The 21392-nt window shown below is 38.9% G+C and overlaps 4 protein-coding genes across 4 annotated transcripts; 3 read left to right on the top strand and 1 right to left on the bottom strand.

The window, feature by feature from the left end:
- Positions 1-1233, bottom strand: LOC146931326 (uncharacterized). The gene has a single exon (XM_085702804.1). It carries the CDS (start codon positions 1172-1174, stop codon positions 122-124), a length of 1053 nt encoding a protein of 350 aa, XP_085558930.1. The 5' UTR covers positions 1175-1233; the 3' UTR covers positions 1-121.
- On the top strand, positions 1233-4230 carry LOC146931325 (putative amidase At4g34880). Its single transcript, XM_085702803.1, has 5 exons — positions 1233-1912; positions 2283-2497; positions 2606-2848; positions 3024-3222; positions 3678-4230. Exons 1-5 carry the CDS (start codon positions 1355-1357, stop codon positions 4050-4052), a joined length of 1590 nt encoding a protein of 529 aa, XP_085558929.1. The 5' UTR covers positions 1233-1354; the 3' UTR covers positions 4053-4230.
- Positions 4231-5976: 1746 nt separating this feature from the next.
- On the top strand, positions 5977-12931 carry LOC146931324 (uncharacterized). The gene is made up of 3 exons (XM_085707652.1): positions 5977-7174; positions 11442-11994; positions 12190-12931. The coding sequence occupies exons 1-3, from the start codon at positions 5977-5979 to the stop codon at positions 12929-12931; spliced, it is 2493 nt and encodes an 830-aa protein (XP_085563778.1).
- Positions 12932-15285: 2354 nt separating this feature from the next.
- LOC146931323 (uncharacterized) lies at positions 15286-21313 on the top strand. Its single transcript, XM_085707650.1, has 2 exons — positions 15286-16483; positions 20751-21313. Exons 1-2 carry the CDS (start codon positions 15286-15288, stop codon positions 21311-21313), a joined length of 1761 nt encoding a protein of 586 aa, XP_085563776.1.
- Positions 21314-21392: the final 79 nt, after the last annotated feature.

The following is a 21392-nucleotide window of genomic DNA, read 5'->3' as shown; positions in this document are numbered from 1 at the left end:
TTTTGAACAAGCCAAAATGATATTATATAACACAACAATCCCAAAAGCACAAGGAGTGCCTAAGCGATTGCAAAAGGAACCAAGAGTTTACAACAAAACAAACCAACCACAAAGGGCACCATTAGCCAATACCCAAACAACCAAGAGGGCATGACCACCATTGTTGGGTGCCATAAACAAAGGTAGCTTTTTTAGCTTTCAACCACCCTAGAGAGAACATTTTCACCTTGTCTAATAAACGGGGTATGGGGGTTACAACATTATTAAACAGACGATTATTTCGTTCATTCCACACAACCCAGGCACAAAGAAGCCATACAAGTTGCATAAAAGAATGCCTAGACTTAGCAGCACCTGTCAAATAAGTAAACTGTAAAAAATGATCGGAAATATTATCAGCATCAACCCCACTGCACCCAATCCAATCACGAACCAAATGCCAAAGGGAACCAAAAGTGTCACACAATATGAAAAGATGTTGAGCCGTTTCCTGTTGACCACAACCAGCCACACACAAGGACATGTCAGCCGCCAGCGCCCGACGATAAATCAGGTTAGTCTTCGTTGGTAACCTGTCCCGCAGAAGTCTCCAGGCAAACACTGAAACCTTCAAGGGAACCTGCTTATGCCAAACCAAATCTGAAACTGTAGCCTCACTAATCTGATTCTGAGATGTTAGTAAATCATAAGCGCCACGAACTGTGTAACCAACTGCCGGATCAGGAATCCATACCCACCTATCTGGAACATTAGGAGACAAGAAAACATCAAGCAATAAAGTCCTACACTCTCCTAACAACTCCTCCTCCCACTGCCACAATCTACGCCTCCACCTCAACACCTCCCCCCACTGCTCTGAGTCAACAGATAACAAATTAGCCACAGTCACAAATTTGTTCTCTGTTAACTCAAATAACCTCCTAAAACGAACACAAAAAGGAACGTCTCCTAACCACCTATCCAACCAAAACAACGTATCAGCCCCATCACCAACCCTCCTCACCACCTGTCTCTCAAACCAACCACTATCCCCGACACCAGCCCTACCAGAAAGACGGCTCACCTCCCTCCACCAACAAGAAACACTCCGGCCCCCTACCTCCAACCTGCCACCTAATTCGCCATACCTGGCGGCTAAAACCCTATACCACAAACCTCCTCTATCAACCAGCATCCTCCAACACCACTTACCCAACAAAGCACAATTAAACTCCCTCAGCTTTCTAACTCGATAAGTTGACCAGAGTTAAAGGATATTCGCTGTTACTATTACTAATAAAGTAGTTAAATTAATGTTTACGAAGATTACGAGATCCCTCCCAATTTTATCGTATTTAAATAATAACTAACCACCATGGTAGCATTCCAGTTAGTTTCAACAAATAAAGAGATGGCAACAAGAAGCAAAGTTTGTATTTCTCTAATATTATTTGCAGTAGCATTTGTCAATGCAATAGATGAATGTTCAGATTTTGCAATCGATGAATCCACCATAGAAGACATACAAGAAGCATTTACACGAAACAAACTCACTTCAAGACAGCTCGTTGACTTTTACTTACACAGAATCAAGGTCCTGAATCCAATACTTGGTGCTGTGTTGGAACTCAATCCTGACGCACGAGATCAAGCGGACAAGGCTGATTGTGAGAGACGAGAAGATCGTGACCGTTCGTTGCTTCATGGGATCCCTGTTTTGCTTAAGGACAGTATTGCAACCTTTGATAAACTCAACACTTCAGCAGGTTCTTATGCATTGTTGGGATCGAAGGTTCCACGTGACGCGCATGTGGTTTCGAAGTTAAGGGAAGCCGGTGCCATTATCCTGGGGAAAACTAGTCTCTCGGAGTGGTATGGGGTTCGTTCTAACACTGTGCCAGAAGCTTGGTGCGCCAGAGGTGGATTTGCATTGGTTAGTACTTAACTACATTGTCTATAAAATTCCTCATGAAATAGAATAGGATTGAAGATTGTCACAATATAAATGAAAATTGTAACATGTTAACTTTGATATTGGTTGATCTAATTTGAAGTATTGTATAACTGATTAGTAAATATTATGAGTATATAACAGATTTGATTAGTTATGTAATACAAAATCTTACTGATTTAGAATTTAATTACATTGGCTATCAAATTTAGCATTAAATAGAGTGGAATTTCGATTTCACAGTATAAATGACAATTGTGATATGATAACTTTGACATTGGTTGATTTAATTTGAAGTATGTTATCACTGATTTATAAAAGATGAATTTAAAAGTTATGTTATGTTATGTAGAATCCTTATGTGGAGTCTAAAAGACCTTGCGGGTCTAGCTTTGGATCAGCCATTTCAGTGGCAACTAACATGGTTGCAGTTTCATTGGGGACAGAAACTGATGGCTCTATTATCTGCCCAGCTGATCACAATTCAGCTGTGGGAATCAAGCCCACCGTTGGACTCACTAGTAGGGCTGGTGTCATACCAATTTCACTTCGTCAAGATACTATCGGGTAAGCGCTAGACATTTTAAAACATAAATAATTAAGTTAAAGTACCTCTGATGTAGTTTTTTCCTTTAATTTTAAATGTGGGAATGTATGTATATATATTTTGCACAGGCCAATATGCAGGACAGTTTCAGATGCAGTTCATGTGCTTGATGTAATTGTTGGGTTTGACCCAAGAGATTATGAAGCTACAAAATCAGCAGCTAAGTTTATACCTTCAGGTGGTTATAAGCAATTCCTCAATAAACAAGGTCTCAATGGAAAGAAGATAGGTGTTTTGAGGAATCCATTTTTGATTCCCTATAAAGGATCCAATGTCACTTCCATCTTTGAGGACCATCTCAATGTGTTGAGGTAAAAATACAATATACTAATTCATAACACACACCCCTCAATTGGTCATTGATTCTCACTAGCACACACGACGACACTATATTCATACTACAGACAATAAAATGAAAATAAAATAATATCAAATTTTATTGTAACACTAACACCATTTTGTCTGTTTTATTATATGCAAATCAAGACAAAGAGGTGCAACAGTGGTGGATAATTTGGAAGTAGAAAATTTAAGCACCGTTCTCGACCCTCTTCAAAGTGGTGAAATGATAACCTTACTTTCAGAATGCAAATTGTACATCAACAAATATCTGCAAGAGCTCACTTATTCTCCTGTGAAGTCTCTAGCTGAGATTATAGAATACAACATCAACAACCCTATTTTAGTATGTATTTATGTATATCCTCTTAATTCTTTTTGAATGACAAATGTTAATAATTAGTTGTTTTCTCCTCAAACTGCTTATACCTTAGCTCAAGTTAATTATAATTTTAAATATTTACATTTATGTTTACAAATTTTATCTAAATAAACTTTTATAACTATCCCTATTATGTATTATGCATAAGGTACTTATATCACATAAAATCGATGTATCATTTGAAAAGCATTTGAATAGAACTTTTAACACAGTATTTTGATTCATAACACTGACACTTTACATTGAATGTTTTTGTGTCATACATGTCAATGCCTGACACCGACACATGTAGTTATATTCAATAATTTATCATCACAAACTATTATCCTAGTGTCATGTCTGGTGTCCATGTTAGTGTTTTATAGTATTTTGCTCGGTTAAATTTGGTTGTTGAACTGTTTATGGTTTTCTTGTAACAGGAAAAGACTAATGAGTATGGGCAAGATTTTTTTATTGCATCAGAAATGACAAGTGGAATTGGAAAAAGTGAAATTGAAGCAATGAAGATGATGGAGCAGTTGTCAAAAAATGGGTTTGAGAGTTTGATAAAGAAGAATCAATTGGATGCATTGTTGGCCATAGGCTCTGATGCTTCTCCAATGTTGGCAATTGGAGGGTATCCTGCAATCACTGTTCCAGCTGGGTATGATAGGCAAGGAATGCCATTTGGGATCTGTTTTGGAGGGTTGAAGGGAACCGAACCAAAATTGATTGAGATTGCTTATGACTTTGAGCAATCTACCAGGGCAAGGAAGCCACCCATCGCTTTTCATTCACACATGAAAAAAATTTAAAGGATAATATTAGGACCTAGACTTGACCGATAGCTTTGTGAAAATTGTAGATTTGATTAATACAAGTACAATATCACATATTTAATTAGGGCCTTGCTTATGAAAGTCTTCTAATCATTTCTAAGGATTCTAAATTAAGAAATTATCTTTTAATAAAGTCAAAGATTTCAATTTTTAATGTATTATTGAATACATAAATTGTTTGTATTATTAGTCATGTTTGTGTCACACTCTCAACAACGGTTGCAATTTGAAGCATATGATCAAGGTCTCTACCACCATAATCAAGACACGTGTACGGCCTCCGAAAACTTAATATAAGCTTATCTACATAACCAATTTCATTAACCTTCTTAACACTTTATGACATTAATATGTTTTTTTTTAATCAGCTTATATTAGTAACACCAACTTATACGAGAAGCACAAATACAAGGTGACGGCACAAACGCCAAAACAGAAACCAAGTGCTGCTAAAATTGTAACACTGTGATACAATGTCACACTCAAGCCCAATTACCCAAGCAGCAGGACGGCCCAAAAGAAACACAAAGAAACCCAACAGACTTATGGATTAAGTCAGTCGAATGCAAGTTGGAAATTGGTTACTCTGATCTATAGTACAAAGGCAACATGTGCTATTGCTGGATACAGCTGTCTTATGACCGTTTGAATACCAGTAGAGGAATAAAAAGTTAATTAGAATTTTTCTTATTTAGTTTTGTTTGTATGCGCTAGGATTTGGACAAGTGTCCCCTAGATGCTTAAATCAAGGCAACTATGTAGCCAGTACCCTAGTAGTATTTATGCAGCAATCATTGAATGAAAAGAAAATGAAAATTTTCCAATAAAAAAAACCTCTTCTTTATCCCCTGACTTTCTCATTTTCATGAGAATTTAATTTCTTAAATATTGTGTCCACATAATCCTTATCATTTGGTGCTCTCGTTACTTCTACCCATGCCTCCCAGAAACGACCCTGTAATCCAAAACCAACCTACTACCCAACAACTCATTGATGCCATTGCAGGCCTTACAACAACTTTCACTGAATTCAAAACTACCCAAGACCTCAGACATGAGGCATACCTTTCTGCCATGGACAACCTACACCAACGCATTTCCAATACTACCCCTACACCTACCCCTCTCATCCACCAAGTATCTGGTTCTACAGTACACTCAGACATTGATAACACACTCAAGCCTCCAAAAATCCGCCTTCTCCCTTTTGATGGCAGCAACCCCATGGACTGGGTTTTTCAGGCAGAACAATTTTTCTGACACTACTCCATCTCTCGCCCTCACCGTCTTGCTCATGTTGCCGGATACATGACAGGTGATTCTCTCGGATGGTACCAATGGATGCACAACAACAATCTCCTTTCCACTTGGGATGCGTTCACCAGCGCTTTGGAGGTCAGATTTGGTCCCTCCACCTACGATAATCACCAACAGGCTCTATTCAAACTCAAACAAACATCCTCAGTTGCAGAATACCAACGCGACTTTGAACGGCTCAGCAACAGGGTAAATGGTCTTTCTCCTACAGCTATTGTTGACTGTTTTGTTTCTGGCCTTAAATTTCACATCCAAAATGAACTTGCCATACACCAACCCACATCTATCTCTCAAGCCATAGGCTTAGCCAAACTCATTGAGTCCAAAATCCTTGCTGCTAGACCTTTCCAAAACAGTTTTGGCCGCAATCCAGGCCCAAAACCACCATTACTACCCACACCTTCACCCCGTTTACTCCCTTCACCAACACCCTCAACCGGAATTCCAAACAACCTTCCCATCAAACGACTCACACAAGCCATCACCATCAAACGACTCACACCTTCACCGCCGTGCCAAAGGTTTGTGTTTCAACTGCGATGAACGATTCCACATCAGCCATCGTTGTAAATCCAAACCCTTTATGCTACAGCTTACAAATGATGACAACACAGAACCACCAGACCTTCATTTTGAGAACTTTTCACTCCTTCCTGAGTCTCAAGAAACACAAACAGACACACATAACACCCCTCCGGAATCCCCACCTACAACAGAAAACACTACTGATACTGCCAACCTGGATAACTTCCATTTATCCCTTCAAGCCGCCACCGGTGACCCCTCCCCACGCACCCTTCGCTTTTTAGCTACCATTAACGGGCATAATGTTTCTGTCTTCGTTGATTCCGGCAACTCACACAACATTATTCAACCAAGAATTGCATCCTTCCTCAACCTACACACCCAATCCCTACCTTCGTTCTCTGTTATGGTTGGTAACGGCGAACAGTTACGATGTTCGGGGTTCTGTCCAAATGTCCCTCTGTTGGTTGATACACACCGTTTTAGCATCTCTTTCTATGTCCTCCCAATACAAGGGGCAGACATCGTTCTTGGCGTCCAATGGTTGCAAACTCTTGGTCCTTTTGTTTCTGACTTCACAGTTCCTTCTATGCAATTCTATCATGATGGCTCACTCCTCACTATTACAGGCTCTAACACCTCTATCCTTCACCAAGCATCTTTTCACCAACTCACCCGTATGATACACACAAATTCTGTCTCAACTTTCCACTCCATTTCCATGATACCTACAGACCCCTCATTACACAAACCTCCACCTAACTCTTCACCAGATGACCAATCACCAACCACCCATCACCCCGACATACAACCTATTCTCACCAAATACAAACAAGTTTTCTCCACCCCTCATGGCCTACCTCTGTTACGCCCCCACGACCATCATATTCACCTTACCCCATCGGCTTCCCCTGTTAACATCAAACCTTACCGTTACCCCCATTTTCAAAAAGACGCCATGACCACCCTCATTGCTGAAATGCTTAAAGATGACATCATACAACCAAGCACAAGCCCATACTCCTCCCCCGTTTTATTAGTCAATAAAAAAGATGGAACATGGCGCTTTTGTGTCGATTACCGTGCCCTTAACGCCATCACCATTAAGGACCGTTTCCCAATCCCCACCATTGACGAACTTTTGGATGAACTCCATGGAGTGGTGTTCTTTTCCAAAATTGACCTAAGAAGCGGATACCATCAGATTCGATTGGCCCCCGAAGATATTCCCAAAACTGGTTTTCGTACCCTAGATGGTCATACGAGTTCCTTGTGATGTCGTTCGGTCTCTCCAAAGCCCCATCTACATTTCAGGCAGCCATGAATGACCTCATCCGTCCTTACCTTCACAAATTTGCATTGGTTTTTTTTGACGACATCCTCATTTACAGCCCAACGTGGCCAGAACATCTCCAGCACATCCAACTGATCTTGGACCTCTTACTCAGCCACCAGTTTTACGCAAAGTTGCCCAAGTGTAAATTTGAAGTCTCATATGTTGATTACTTAGGCCACATCATCTGTTCACAAGGAGTTCAGGCTGACCCGACCAAAGTCCAAGCCATATGGTTTCTTGGCCTGCTCCCAAAAATATCACTGCTCTACGCGCGTTCCTAGGCCTCATGGGGTTCTATAGACGTTTCGTAGCAAACTATGCCTCAATAGCCAGCCCCCTTACTGATCTTTTGAAGTCAAACTCTTTCCATTGGAATGAAGCAGGCAACACAACCTTCCACAAACTGAAATTAGCAATGCAGAATCTGCCCTTACTTACCTTACCAAATTTCACCATACCCTTTGAAGTCACCACTGTAACACCCTACTTCTAATAAGCGGTAAAACGCGCGAATATACAAATATATTCTAGAAATAGATGCTACGTCAAATTACAAAAGCAACATACATGTATAGCAACATACATGTATAAATTGCAAGGCTCATAAATTGTCAATATCTCAACTCCAGCTACATAATAAAAAAAAAGAATCCAACATGCAAGTACTACCCTAGATCAGAGCCCTAATCTAGACACTTGCATATAAAAAGGAGGAACTCCGCTCCTCGGCAACATCAAGCACACAAACTAAGCACCGTGCACTCCATCTACCCGTCCATACGGAAAGGTAGATGGTAAACCACTGATGGTTAGCATTACATCATCATAATCCATATAAGATTTAACAAGAACATTGGAAATGAAAGATATATTCAAGAACGAAGGACAACAAATCATACATGTGTTCACAAGTATTCACAACACTCATATCATTCAATATCATCTTTCCAAATTCGTATCAACAAGTGTATCATACACGTATCACATATACATAACCATCCCTCCTAGAACACTAGCATCACCTGATTATTATCCCCCATCACTTACATTTCAAGCTATCACATTATTAACATGGCATATCAAGTATATCCAATCTCTAAACAAATCATCGACATAAGTTCATCAATTATCAATCAATGAAGGATTACTCACCTTATTCTTCACTTAGCATACTTAACTCAACAAGTACAATTCATCATTTCAAAGTTATAAGCAAACAATCACCATTATCAAAGAAATCATCACATCTTATGTATATACATATACAATTCTCACCTCATAATTATTATCAAATTAATTATCATCAAATAGGTTCACCAAATTTCACCATTACACAAATTCACCAAGTCACATTTTGAATTATGACACAACTCATCAATTAATCAAATGCATGCAATGTTCTAGACTCTTCTAGATGCATGCGGTACCAGATCACCTCAAGGTCGTCACCTTCGATGCAACAAAAACATCGTAATCACCTCAATTGGATATAAAATCCGCCACAATCAGTCATGAATGCATGAACATATGACTCGACTCAATGAATATGTTCACACAAACAATAATCACCTCACCATCACCATCATTTTGCATACATGCATTCACCAACAAGATCATCATCAATATTAGCATGTATGAATTCACCACCAACAATCAACATTTAACATGTTCAACAAACAACATAACATAAACATGTCCATCACCATTCAATTAGTATATATGCATGCATCGACAACAATTCACCACCACTTGACATATATACAATCACCAACAACATCTATAATCCAATCAACATATAGTTGTCACATTTCCACATAATTCCTTACAATCCAAATAACGGAACAAATACAACATATGATCACAAACATCATATTCATCACTCAACAACCATTCATACATCATCTCATAATCATATTAATCTATTCATAAAGGGTTCATAAGCAATTGACTCTCAAAAATCGTTTTCTACCAAGTTCGTCTCCAAAAATAACAACATTGAAAATAATTGAGCATTTAAGTCAAAACCAAGTAAACAAGCCTAATTGCCTATGCCATGTATTTTCATAAGTCACATGTACATGTAGTAGAGGTTACATAAGCATTTCATCGGCCAAACACAACAAAATTATAGCATTCACTAAGTTCGTCTCTTAATTAATTCATTTCAATGCCACAACATAAGAATTCAATAGACCCCTTTAAACAAAGTTATTTCCTTCATAAAACATCCCTAGATGGTTAGGATAAAGCCCCTACACTTTGGAACAAGTTTGGAAGCAACTGGATTGAAGAAAAATGCATTTTTAAGGTTTCTTGTCAGACAGGATCGTGGCACGTGAGACTTCCATCGTGGCACGATTTTTCCAGAGTCAAAAACACTGAAATTTCTAGTCACCATCGTGGCACGTTGGCCCCGCATCGTGGCACGTTCTTAGTTTGACAGACAGCGCCAGATTTTTAACCTTCACGTTTTCGCGCATAAAAATCAAACCGTTAATCCGTTTTCGATGCCGTTTTCGCCTACATTCTCCTAACACTTAGCTCTATCATAATGTACAGAAAAATTCAAGTTTCAACCATCCCAAAATTATTTTCCAAAACCTCACATCACACTCATTTTTCAAAACGGTTAACACTCGAATTTTCACACAAAAATCCCGTTTTCTCCCAAACGAATCGACTAACAAAATCACAACATGAAAACAGAAATTCTACCAAGTTCAATTCATCCATCAACATCAAAAACTCAGCCAACAACTTCATATATCAAAATTTCATTTTGGTCCTTCACATGGACAACTTAACACAACTTCACAAATTTGAACAACAACAACAAATCTCATCATAATTCTCCAATTCATGATACCCAATGCATCAATTCATCAACAACACATCTAACAACAACAACAGCAACATCTAATCATGCAATCATCCACAATTTAACAACCACAACTTCATTCTTCATCAATTTCACACAAAAACATATCATATTCATATATACCCATTTTGACATACAAATTCAACAACAACAACACAATTATCATACAAATTATGTTCTCAAACATAACAACAACAATCATGCACGAATTTACACCAATTAAAATCAATTCATCAATTTCATAAAAATGGGTAAAAGGGAAAAGTTATGAAATTATGAGTGAAACCTAACCCTCTTACCTCTAGCACCAAGAATCTCTAACCCAAGCTTCAATTTAGCTCCTAGATGATGAATTCCTCTTCTAGCTCTAGCCTCCAACCCCTTTCTCTTGTTCTTCTTCTTCAACCCTTATCTTCTCTCTATCTCAATCTTTCTCTCTATTGTAATATGTTGGTGAAAAACCCTATTTTCTCTACTAACAAGAGTATATATAGGTCCTATTTAATTGGGCTTAACCCACAACACCTTAATGGGCCTAACCCATTTCTATTCCAACCCCAAAATGTTACTACTCACTTAACGGTAAAAATGTAATACTAACGATCATCTACCGGTAAATAAATAAATTACCACAACTTCCTAGCACTTAGCAAAATAACAACTCTCACTAAGCACTAAAATTAACCCTCAACAAATTTACTAAATTACCCTTGCTCACAAAATGACAAAAATACCCCTAAGTCCAAAATGACTAAAATACCCTTCTAACACCGAATTCTACAATTCCCAATCAAAAATACACAGAGGAAAATAATCACATATGAGCACATGTAACACACATAATAAATAATAAAATAAATCTAACGAAAATCGGGCTGTTACAACCACTGATGCCTCCAACATTGCTATTGGAGCCATGCTGTCCCAAAATTCCCATCCCATCGCTCTTTTTAGTCGCAAGCTAAACCCGCGACTAAGCGCTGCCTCCACCTATGTCCGTGAGCTTTACGCCTTACCGAAGCTATCAAGAAATGGCGGCAATACCTACTTGGCTCTACCTTCCGCATCTATACTGACCACCAAAGCCTCATGACCCAAACCATCCAAACACCGGAACAACAAAAGTGGCTCACTAAATTGGTTGGCTACAATTATGAGATCCATTACAAACCTGGAAAACAAAATGTCGTTGCTGATGCCCTATCCCGAATTAATGAGAGCCCAATTGAAGGATTATGTGCCACGATATCATCCCCCATTTTTCCTTTATTAACTAAATTGCAATCTTTTTATTCTTTTGATCCTGCAGGTACCAAGTTAATTTCCAAGCTTCAAGAAGACACACAAATGCAGCGCCATTTCACTACAATAAACGTACTGTTATTTTTCAAAGACCGCCTCTTCATTCCACCAGAAACGGGGCTCACAACTGAATTGCTACGTGAATTTCACACTACATCTTTAGGAGGTCACTCCGGCATTCAGGCTACTACAGCTCGCATCTCTTCTTCCTTCTACTGGCCGGGGTTACACAAAGATGTCAAGCAGTTCGTCACCGCGTGTACAACGTGTCAACAGAACAAGTACTCTACTCATTCTCCATATGGTCTCCTACAACCTTTACCCATCCCCAGCCATGTTTGGGAAGAAATCTCTATGGATTTCATCACCAACCTTCCCAACTCTAACAACAAAACTGTCATATGGGTTGTCGTGGACCGCCTAACCAAATTCGCCCATTTCATACCTTTACCCACAAACTTCAATGCAGCATCCCTGGCTAACACTTTTGTTTCTGAAATCTATCGCCTACACGGCACCCCCAAAACCATTGTAAGTGACCGAGACCGCATTTTTGTTAGGCAATTTTAGCGCTCCCTTTTCCGTCTTTTGGGCACTACTCTCGCCTTCAGCAGCTCCTATCACCCCCCAAAAGACGGCCAAACCGAAGTCTTAAACCGCTGTTTAGAGACCTACCTTCGCTGTTTTGTTAGTGACGCACCTAAGCTATGGTCATGTTTCATTCCTTTAGCTGAATTTTGGTACAATACCAACAGCCACTCCGCCATCGGAATGACACCCTTTCAAGCTCTTTATGGCCGCAAACCCCCAACCATCATATCCTACACCCCTGGAAAATCCAGAATTGAATCACTAGATGAGTTACTAACTCAAAAATCTCAAGTGTTAAAACTGTTAAAGGTCAATCTTTCAAGGGCTCGGAATCGCATGATACAACAAGCAAACCTCCACCGCCAAGACAAGACTTTTGAGGTTGGGCAATGGGTTTATCTGAAGCTCCAGAAGTACCGTCAACACAGTGTTCATCGTCGTGAATCCAACAAGCTCTCCAAGCGTTTTTACGGACCATTTCGCATTATCAACCGCATTGGTCCAGTTGCTTATGAGCTCGACCTCCCTGCTTCTGCCCGCATTCATCCAGTTTTCCACATATCACTGCTCAAACTTTGTAAGGGCCAACCAGCCACACAAGTCTCCCCACTACCTGATCCAGGAAGTTTCCCTCCACTGCTTCCAACTCCTATGACCGTTCTTGATGTTCGCCACACAACAGCTGGGAAGAAGGAAATTCTGGTTCATTGGGAGGGGTATTCACGTTCTGAAGCCACTTGGGAAGACTTACAAGACTTTCAACTCCAGTTCCCACACTTCAATCTTGAGGACAAGATTGGTCTGCATGGGGTATGTAATGATACAATGTCACACTCAAGCCCAATTACCCAAGCAGCAGGAAGGCCCAAAAGAAACACAAAGAAACCCAACAGACTTATGGATTAAGTCAGTCAAATGCAAGTTGGAAATTGGTTACTCTGATCTATAGTATAAAGGCAACATGTGCTATTGCTGGATACAGCTGTCTTATGACCGTTTGAATACCAGTAGAGGAATAAAAAGTTAATTAGAATTTTTCTTATTTAGTTTTATTTGTATGCGCTAGGATTTGGACAAGTGTCCCCTAGATGCTTAAATCAAGGCAACTATGTAGCCACTACCCTAGAAGTATTTATGCAGCAATCATTGAATGAAAAGACAATGAAAATTTTCCAATAAAAAAAACCTCTTCTTTATCCCCTGAATTTCTCATTTTCATGAGAATTTAATTTCTTAAATATTGTGTCCACATAATCCTTATCACACTGCTGATAGCAGCAGCCAACCGTGCACCAGCAAAACAGAAAAAAACCTGAGGCACCTAAAACAGAAAAACAGCAAACCAAAATCCACTGCAGCTGAAAATAGAAGCCCGAGGCTCAACCCAAACCAGCAAACCTCAGCCACAAAAGTCCCGGACTCCTCTAAAACTGCCCCGCCTATCTCAATAAGCATTCCTTAGGGTTCCAACACCACTCGTAATAGAGTCAAGGAGGACTTTTAAGTCTAGAATTCGCCCATTTCCACGAAATCACCCATTCCTTAGGGTTTCAATTTATATGTTAAAATTGTCGAACTTAAAGTACCATGTAATTTAATATAACATACAAATTTAATGTAACATAAAGAACTAATTCAAGAAAAATAATCAATTCTAGAAAAAAGAGTCAAACTAAAAGATCACATACAAAATTTTATTTATTTGTCTTTAGCTTTTTTAATCTCTTCAATGCAATTATCTCATATTGTTGAAATGTGAAATTAGTTGCATTGTTCTTTTGAACTATTGTCTATTTTGTGTCATCACAACCTAAATACATGATATGATGAAGTATTATCACAACCCCAAATTTAAAGGTTGTCCTAAAGTAACAAATCTTAATATATAATACTAAGGTTCACAATGCATGCTCATTGTGAAACCCTTAACCTAAACCTAATCCTGCCTTTTTTGAGAGGTTTAAAAAATCTTTCTGAAAAAAGTCTCTGCAGGGAGTTGAACTCGCAACCCATAGCCTCCATCCAAACACTTTAACCACTTGACCAGTAGCTATTTTAGTGTTATAATATCGCTTCCACTAATACATTATGATTGAAATGAATGAATAGCATATCATGAACAAACCAACAATGAATTAATACAGCAGTTTATATCAACAATTAAAAAGAATATACAAGGTCAAGTAATACAAGGCACAATTAACTTTTAATTTGACGTTATGATTTTTGTTTCATTTTACGTTATACCTCCTTCACACATTCTTTACATGTTTATTATGGATTATGGATGGATGGATTCATTTCAATCACAACCTTTGAACTGCTTTTTTTATTTTTATTCCGTAACTCATTTTTTAATTATGACCATACACTCACTCATTATATATACAACCACTAATATGATCTCAATATTTTTAGTTTCTACATTGAAAACATTGTGTATAAATATGTGATTTTGTGCATCATATTTTGGGTTTTGTTCATCATCACTTTCAAGTAACAATTAGATAGTTTATCTTCAATTTTGTATTGTTGTTTTTCCACTCACTTTTACTTTTCATCTTTTGATTATCAAAGTCTAAAACAAGAGTGTTCTATTTGTGGATTGGAGTTTGCTATAGGACAAGCTTTAGGTGGCTACATGAGGAGACATAGAGCTTCAAATATGAAAGGAAATAACAATATTCACAATTCTAATAATACTATGTGGTGGTAGTAGTCTTGATTCGCTGCAAGAGTTGAAAGCTAGAAACCAGTAAGTTTTGGTGTTGGATTTGGATTTGAATCCATTTTTCAATATTTCTTGGTATTAATTATATGACGATTTATTCATTAGTGTATGTACAATTTTTCTCTTATCTCTTGATTATTAACTGGTTTCTATGATATAATAATTGACTGTTTTGTTTCTGGCCTTAAATTTCACATCCAAAATGAACTTGCCATACACCAACCCACATCTATCTCTCAAGCCATAGGCTTAGCCAAACTCATTGAGTCCAAAATCCTTGCTGCTAGACCTTTCCAAAACAGTTTTGGCCGCAATCCAGGCCCAAAACCACCATTACTACCCACACCTTCACCCCGTTTACTCCCTTCACCAACACCCTCAACCGGAATTCCAAACAACCTTCCCATCAAACGACTCACACAAGCCATCACCATCAAACGACTCACACCTTCACCGCCGTGCCAAAGGTTTGTGTTTCAACTGCGATGAACGATTCCACATCAGCCATCGTTGTAAATCCAAACCCTTTATGCTACAGCTTACAAATGATGACAACACAGAACCACCAGACCTTCATTTTGAGAACTTTTCACTCCTTCCTGAGTCTCAAGAAACACAAACAGACACACATAACACCCCTCCGGAATCCCCACCTACAACAGAAAACACTACTGATACTGCCAACCTGGATAACTTCCATTTATCCCTTCAAGCCGCCACCGGTGACCCCTCCCCACGCACCCTTCGCTTTTTAGCTACCATTAACGGGCATAATGTTTCTGTCTTCGTTGATTCCGGCAACTCACACAACATTATTCAACCAAGAATTGCATCCTTCCTCAACCTACACACCCAATCCCTACCTTCGTTCTCTGTTATGGTTGGTAACGGCGAACAGTTACGATGTTCGGGGTTCTGTCCAAATGTCCCTCTGTTGGTTGATACACACCGTTTTAGCATCTCTTTCTATGTCCTCCCAATACAAGGGGCAGACATCGTTCTTGGCGTCCAATGGTTGCAAACTCTTGGTCCTTTTGTTTCTGACTTCACAGTTCCTTCTATGCAATTCTATCATGATGGCTCACTCCTCACTATTACAGGCTCTAACACCTCTATCCTTCACCAAGCATCTTTTCACCAACTCACCCGTATGATACACACAAATTCTGTCTCAACTTTCCACTCCATTTCCATGATACCTACAGACCCCTCATTACACAAACCTCCACCTAACTCTTCACCAGATGACCAATCACCAACCACCCATCACCCCGACATACAACCTATTCTCACCAAATACAAACAAGTTTTCTCCACCCCTCATGGCCTACCTCTGTTACGCCCCCACGACCATCATATTCACCTTACCCCATCGGCTTCCCCTGTTAACATCAAACCTTACCGTTACCCCCATTTTCAAAAAGACGCCATGACCACCCTCATTGCTGAAATGCTTAAAGATGACATCATACAACCAAGCACAAGCCCATACTCCTCCCCCGTTTTATTAGTCAATAAAAAAGATGGAACATGGCGCTTTTGTGTCGATTACCGTGCCCTTAACGCCATCACCATTAAGGACCGTTTCCCAATCCCCACCATTGACGAACTTTTGGATGAACTCCATGGAGTGGTGTTCTTTTCCAAAATTGACCTAAGAAGCGGATACCATCAGATTCGATTGGCCCCCGAAGATATTCCCAAAACTGGTTTTCGTACCCTAGATGGTCATACGAGTTCCTTGTGATGTCGTTCGGTCTCTCCAAAGCCCCATCTACATTTCAGGCAGCCATGAATGACCTCATCCGTCCTTACCTTCACAAATTTGCATTGGTTTTTTTTGACGACATCCTCATTTACAGCCCAACGTGGCCAGAACATCTCCAGCACATCCAACTGATCTTGGACCTCTTACTCAGCCACCAGTTTTACGCAAAGTTGCCCAAGTGTAAATTTGAAGTCTCATATGTTGATTACTTAGGCCACATCATCTGTTCACAAGGAGTTCAGGCTGACCCGACCAAAGTCCAAGCCATATGGTTTCTTGGCCTGCTCCCAAAAATATCACTGCTCTACGCGCGTTCCTAGGCCTCATGGGGTTCTATAGACGTTTCGTAGCAAACTATGCCTCAATAGCCAGCCCCCTTACTGATCTTTTGAAGTCAAACTCTTTCCATTGGAATGAAGCAGGCAACACAACCTTCCACAAACTGAAATTAGCAATGCAGAATCTGCCCTTACTTACCTTACCAAATTTCACCATACCCTTTGAAGTCACCACTGTAACACCCTACTTCTAATAAGCGGTAAAACGCGCGAATATACAAATATATTCTAGAAATAGATGCTACGTCAAATTACAAAAGCAACATACATGTATAGCAACATACATGTATAAATTGCAAGGCTCATAAATTGTCAATATCTCAACTCCAGCTACATAATAAAAAAAAAGAATCCAACATGCAAGTACTACCCTAGATCAGAGCCCTAATCTAGACACTTGCATATAAAAAGGAGGAACTCCGCTCCTCGGCAACATCAAGCACACAAACTAAGCACCGTGCACTCCATCTACCCGTCCATACGGAAAGGTAGATGGTAAACCACTGATGGTTAGCATTACATCATCATAATCCATATAAGATTTAACAAGAACATTGGAAATGAAAGATATATTCAAGAACGAAGGACAACAAATCATACATGTGTTCACAAGTATTCACAACACTCATATCATTCAATATCATCTTTCCAAATTCGTATCAACAAGTGTATCATACACGTATCACATATACATAACCATCCCTCCTAGAACACTAGCATCACCTGATTATTATCCCCCATCACTTACATTTCAAGCTATCACATTATTAACATGGCATATCAAGTATATCCAATCTCTAAACAAATCATCGACATAAGTTCATCAATTATCAATCAATGAAGGATTACTCACCTTATTCTTCACTTAGCATACTTAACTCAACAAGTACAATTCATCATTTCAAAGTTATAAGCAAACAATCACCATTATCAAAGAAATCATCACATCTTATGTATATACATATACAATTCTCACCTCATAATTATTATCAAATTAATTATCATCAAATAGGTTCACCAAATTTCACCATTACACAAATTCACCAAGTCACATTTTGAATTATGACACAACTCATCAATTAATCAAATGCATGCAATGTTCTAGACTCTTCTAGATGCATGCGGTACCAGATCACCTCAAGGTCGTCACCTTCGATGCAACAAAAACATCGTAATCACCTCAATTGGATATAAAATCCGCCACAATCAGTCATGAATGCATGAACATATGACTCGACTCAATGAATATGTTCACACAAACAATAATCACCTCACCATCACCATCATTTTGCATACATGCATTCACCAACAAGATCATCATCAATATTAGCATGTATGAATTCACCACCAACAATCAACATTTAACATGTTCAACAAACAACATAACATAAACATGTCCATCACCATTCAATTAGTATATATGCATGCATCGACAACAATTCACCACCACTTGACATATATACAATCACCAACAACATCTATAATCCAATCAACATATAGTTGTCACATTTCCACATAATTCCTTACAATCCAAATAACGGAACAAATACAACATATGATCACAAACATCATATTCATCACTCAACAACCATTCATACATCATCTCATAATCATATTAATCTATTCATAAAGGGTTCATAAGCAATTGACTCTCAAAAATCGTTTTCTACCAAGTTCGTCTCCAAAAATAACAACATTGAAAATAATTGAGCATTTAAGTCAAAACCAAGTAAACAAGCCTAATTGCCTATGCCATGTATTTTCATAAGTCACATGTACATGTAGTAGAGGTTACATAAGCATTTCATCGGCCAAACACAACAAAATTATAGCATTCACTAAGTTCGTCTCTTAATTAATTCATTTCAATGCCACAACATAAGAATTCAATAGACCCCTTTAAACAAAGTTATTTCCTTCATAAAACATCCCTAGATGGTTAGGATAAAGCCCCTACACTTTGGAACAAGTTTGGAAGCAACTGGATTGAAGAAAAATGCATTTTTAAGGTTTCTTGTCAGACAGGATCGTGGCACGTGAGACTTCCATCGTGGCACGATTTTTCCAGAGTCAAAAACACTGAAATTTCTAGTCACCATCGTGGCACGTTGGCCCCGCATCGTGGCACGTTCTTAGTTTGACAGACAGCGCCAGATTTTTAACCTTCACGTTTTCGCGCATAAAAATCAAACCGTTAATCCGTTTTCGATGCCGTTTTCGCCTACATTCTCCTAACACTTAGCTCTATCATAATGTACAGAAAAATTCAAGTTTCAACCATCCCAAAATTATTTTCCAAAACCTCACATCACACTCATTTTTCAAAACGGTTAACACTCGAATTTTCACACAAAAATCCCGTTTTCTCCCAAACGAATCGACTAACAAAATCACAACATGAAAACAGAAATTCTACCAAGTTCAATTCATCCATCAACATCAAAAACTCAGCCAACAACTTCATATATCAAAATTTCATTTTGGTCCTTCACATGGACAACTTAACACAACTTCACAAATTTGAACAACAACAACAAATCTCATCATAATTCTCCAATTCATGATACCCAATGCATCAATTCATCAACAACACATCTAACAACAACAACAGCAACATCTAATCATGCAATCATCCACAATTTAACAACCACAACTTCATTCTTCATCAATTTCACACAAAAACATATCATATTCATATATACCCATTTTGACATACAAATTCAACAACAACAACACAATTATCATACAAATTATGTTCTCAAACATAACAACAACAATCATGCACGAATTTACACCAATTAAAATCAATTCATCAATTTCATAAAAATGGGTAAAAGGGAAAAGTTATGAAATTATGAGTGAAACCTAACCCTCTTACCTCTAGCACCAAGAATCTCTAACCCAAGCTTCAATTTAGCTCCTAGATGATGAATTCCTCTTCTAGCTCTAGCCTCCAACCCCTTTCTCTTGTTCTTCTTCTTCAACCCTTATCTTCTCTCTATCTCAATCTTTCTCTCTATTGTAATATGTTGGTGAAAAACCCTATTTTCTCTACTAACAAGAGTATATATAGGTCCTATTTAATTGGGCTTAACCCACAACACCTTAATGGGCCTAACCCATTTCTATTCCAACCCCAAAATGTTACTACTCACTTAACGGTAAAAATGTAATACTAACGATCATCTACCGGTAAATAAATAAATTACCACAACTTCCTAGCACTTAGCAAAATAACAACTCTCACTAAGCACTAAAATTAACCCTCAACAAATTTACTAAATTACCCTTGCTCACAAAATGACAAAAATACCCCTAAGTCCAAAATGACTAAAATACCCTTCTAACACCGAATTCTACAATTCCCAATCAAAAATACACAGAGGAAAATAATCACATATGAGCACATGTAACACACATAATAAATAATAAAATAAATCTAACGAAAATCGGGCTGTTACAACCACTGATGCCTCCAACATTGCTATTGGAGCCATGCTGTCCCAAAATTCCCATCCCATCGCTCTTTTTAGTCGCAAGCTAAACCCGCGACTAAGCGCTGCCTCCACCTATGTCCGTGAGCTTTACGCCTTACCGAAGCTATCAAGAAATGGCGGCAATACCTACTTGGCTCTACCTTCCGCATCTATACTGACCACCAAAGCCTCATGACCCAAACCATCCAAACACCGGAACAACAAAAGTGGCTCACTAAATTGGTTGGCTACAATTATGAGATCCATTACAAACCTGGAAAACAAAATGTCGTTGCTGATGCCCTATCCCGAATTAATGAGAGCCCAATTGAAGGATTATGTGCCACGATATCATCCCCCATTTTTCCTTTATTAACTAAATTGCAATCTTTTTATTCTTTTGATCCTGCAGGTACCAAGTTAATTTCCAAGCTTCAAGAAGACACACAAATGCAGCGCCATTTCACTACAATAAACGTACTGTTATTTTTCAAAGACCGCCTCTTCATTCCACCAGAAACGGGGCTCACAACTGAATTGCTACGTGAATTTCACACTACATCTTTAGGAGGTCACTCCGGCATTCAGGCTACTACAGCTCGCATCTCTTCTTCCTTCTACTGGCCGGGGTTACACAAAGATGTCAAGCAGTTCGTCACCGCGTGTACAACGTGTCAACAGAACAAGTACTCTACTCATTCTCCATATGGTCTCCTACAACCTTTACCCATCCCCAGCCATGTTTGGGAAGAAATCTCTATGGATTTCATCACCAACCTTCCCAACTCTAACAACAAAACTGTCATATGGGTTGTCGTGGACCGCCTAACCAAATTCGCCCATTTCATACCTTTACCCACAAACTTCAATGCAGCATCCCTGGCTAACACTTTTGTTTCTGAAATCTATCGCCTACACGGCACCCCCAAAACCATTGTAAGTGACCGAGACCGCATTTTTGTTAGGCAATTTTAGCGCTCCCTTTTCCGTCTTTTGGGCACTACTCTCGCCTTCAGCAGCTCCTATCACCCCCCAAAAGACGGCCAAACCGAAG

This window comes from Medicago sativa, chromosome 4 (assembly GCF_051527215.1).
Source record: "Medicago sativa cultivar Bolivia chromosome 4, Bolivia_mono, whole genome shotgun sequence".
NCBI classification, from domain to species: domain Eukaryota; kingdom Viridiplantae; phylum Streptophyta; class Magnoliopsida; order Fabales; family Fabaceae; genus Medicago; species Medicago sativa.
The sequence above is the reverse complement of the archived record's forward strand: the minus strand, read 5'-3'. Positions and strand labels throughout refer to the sequence as shown.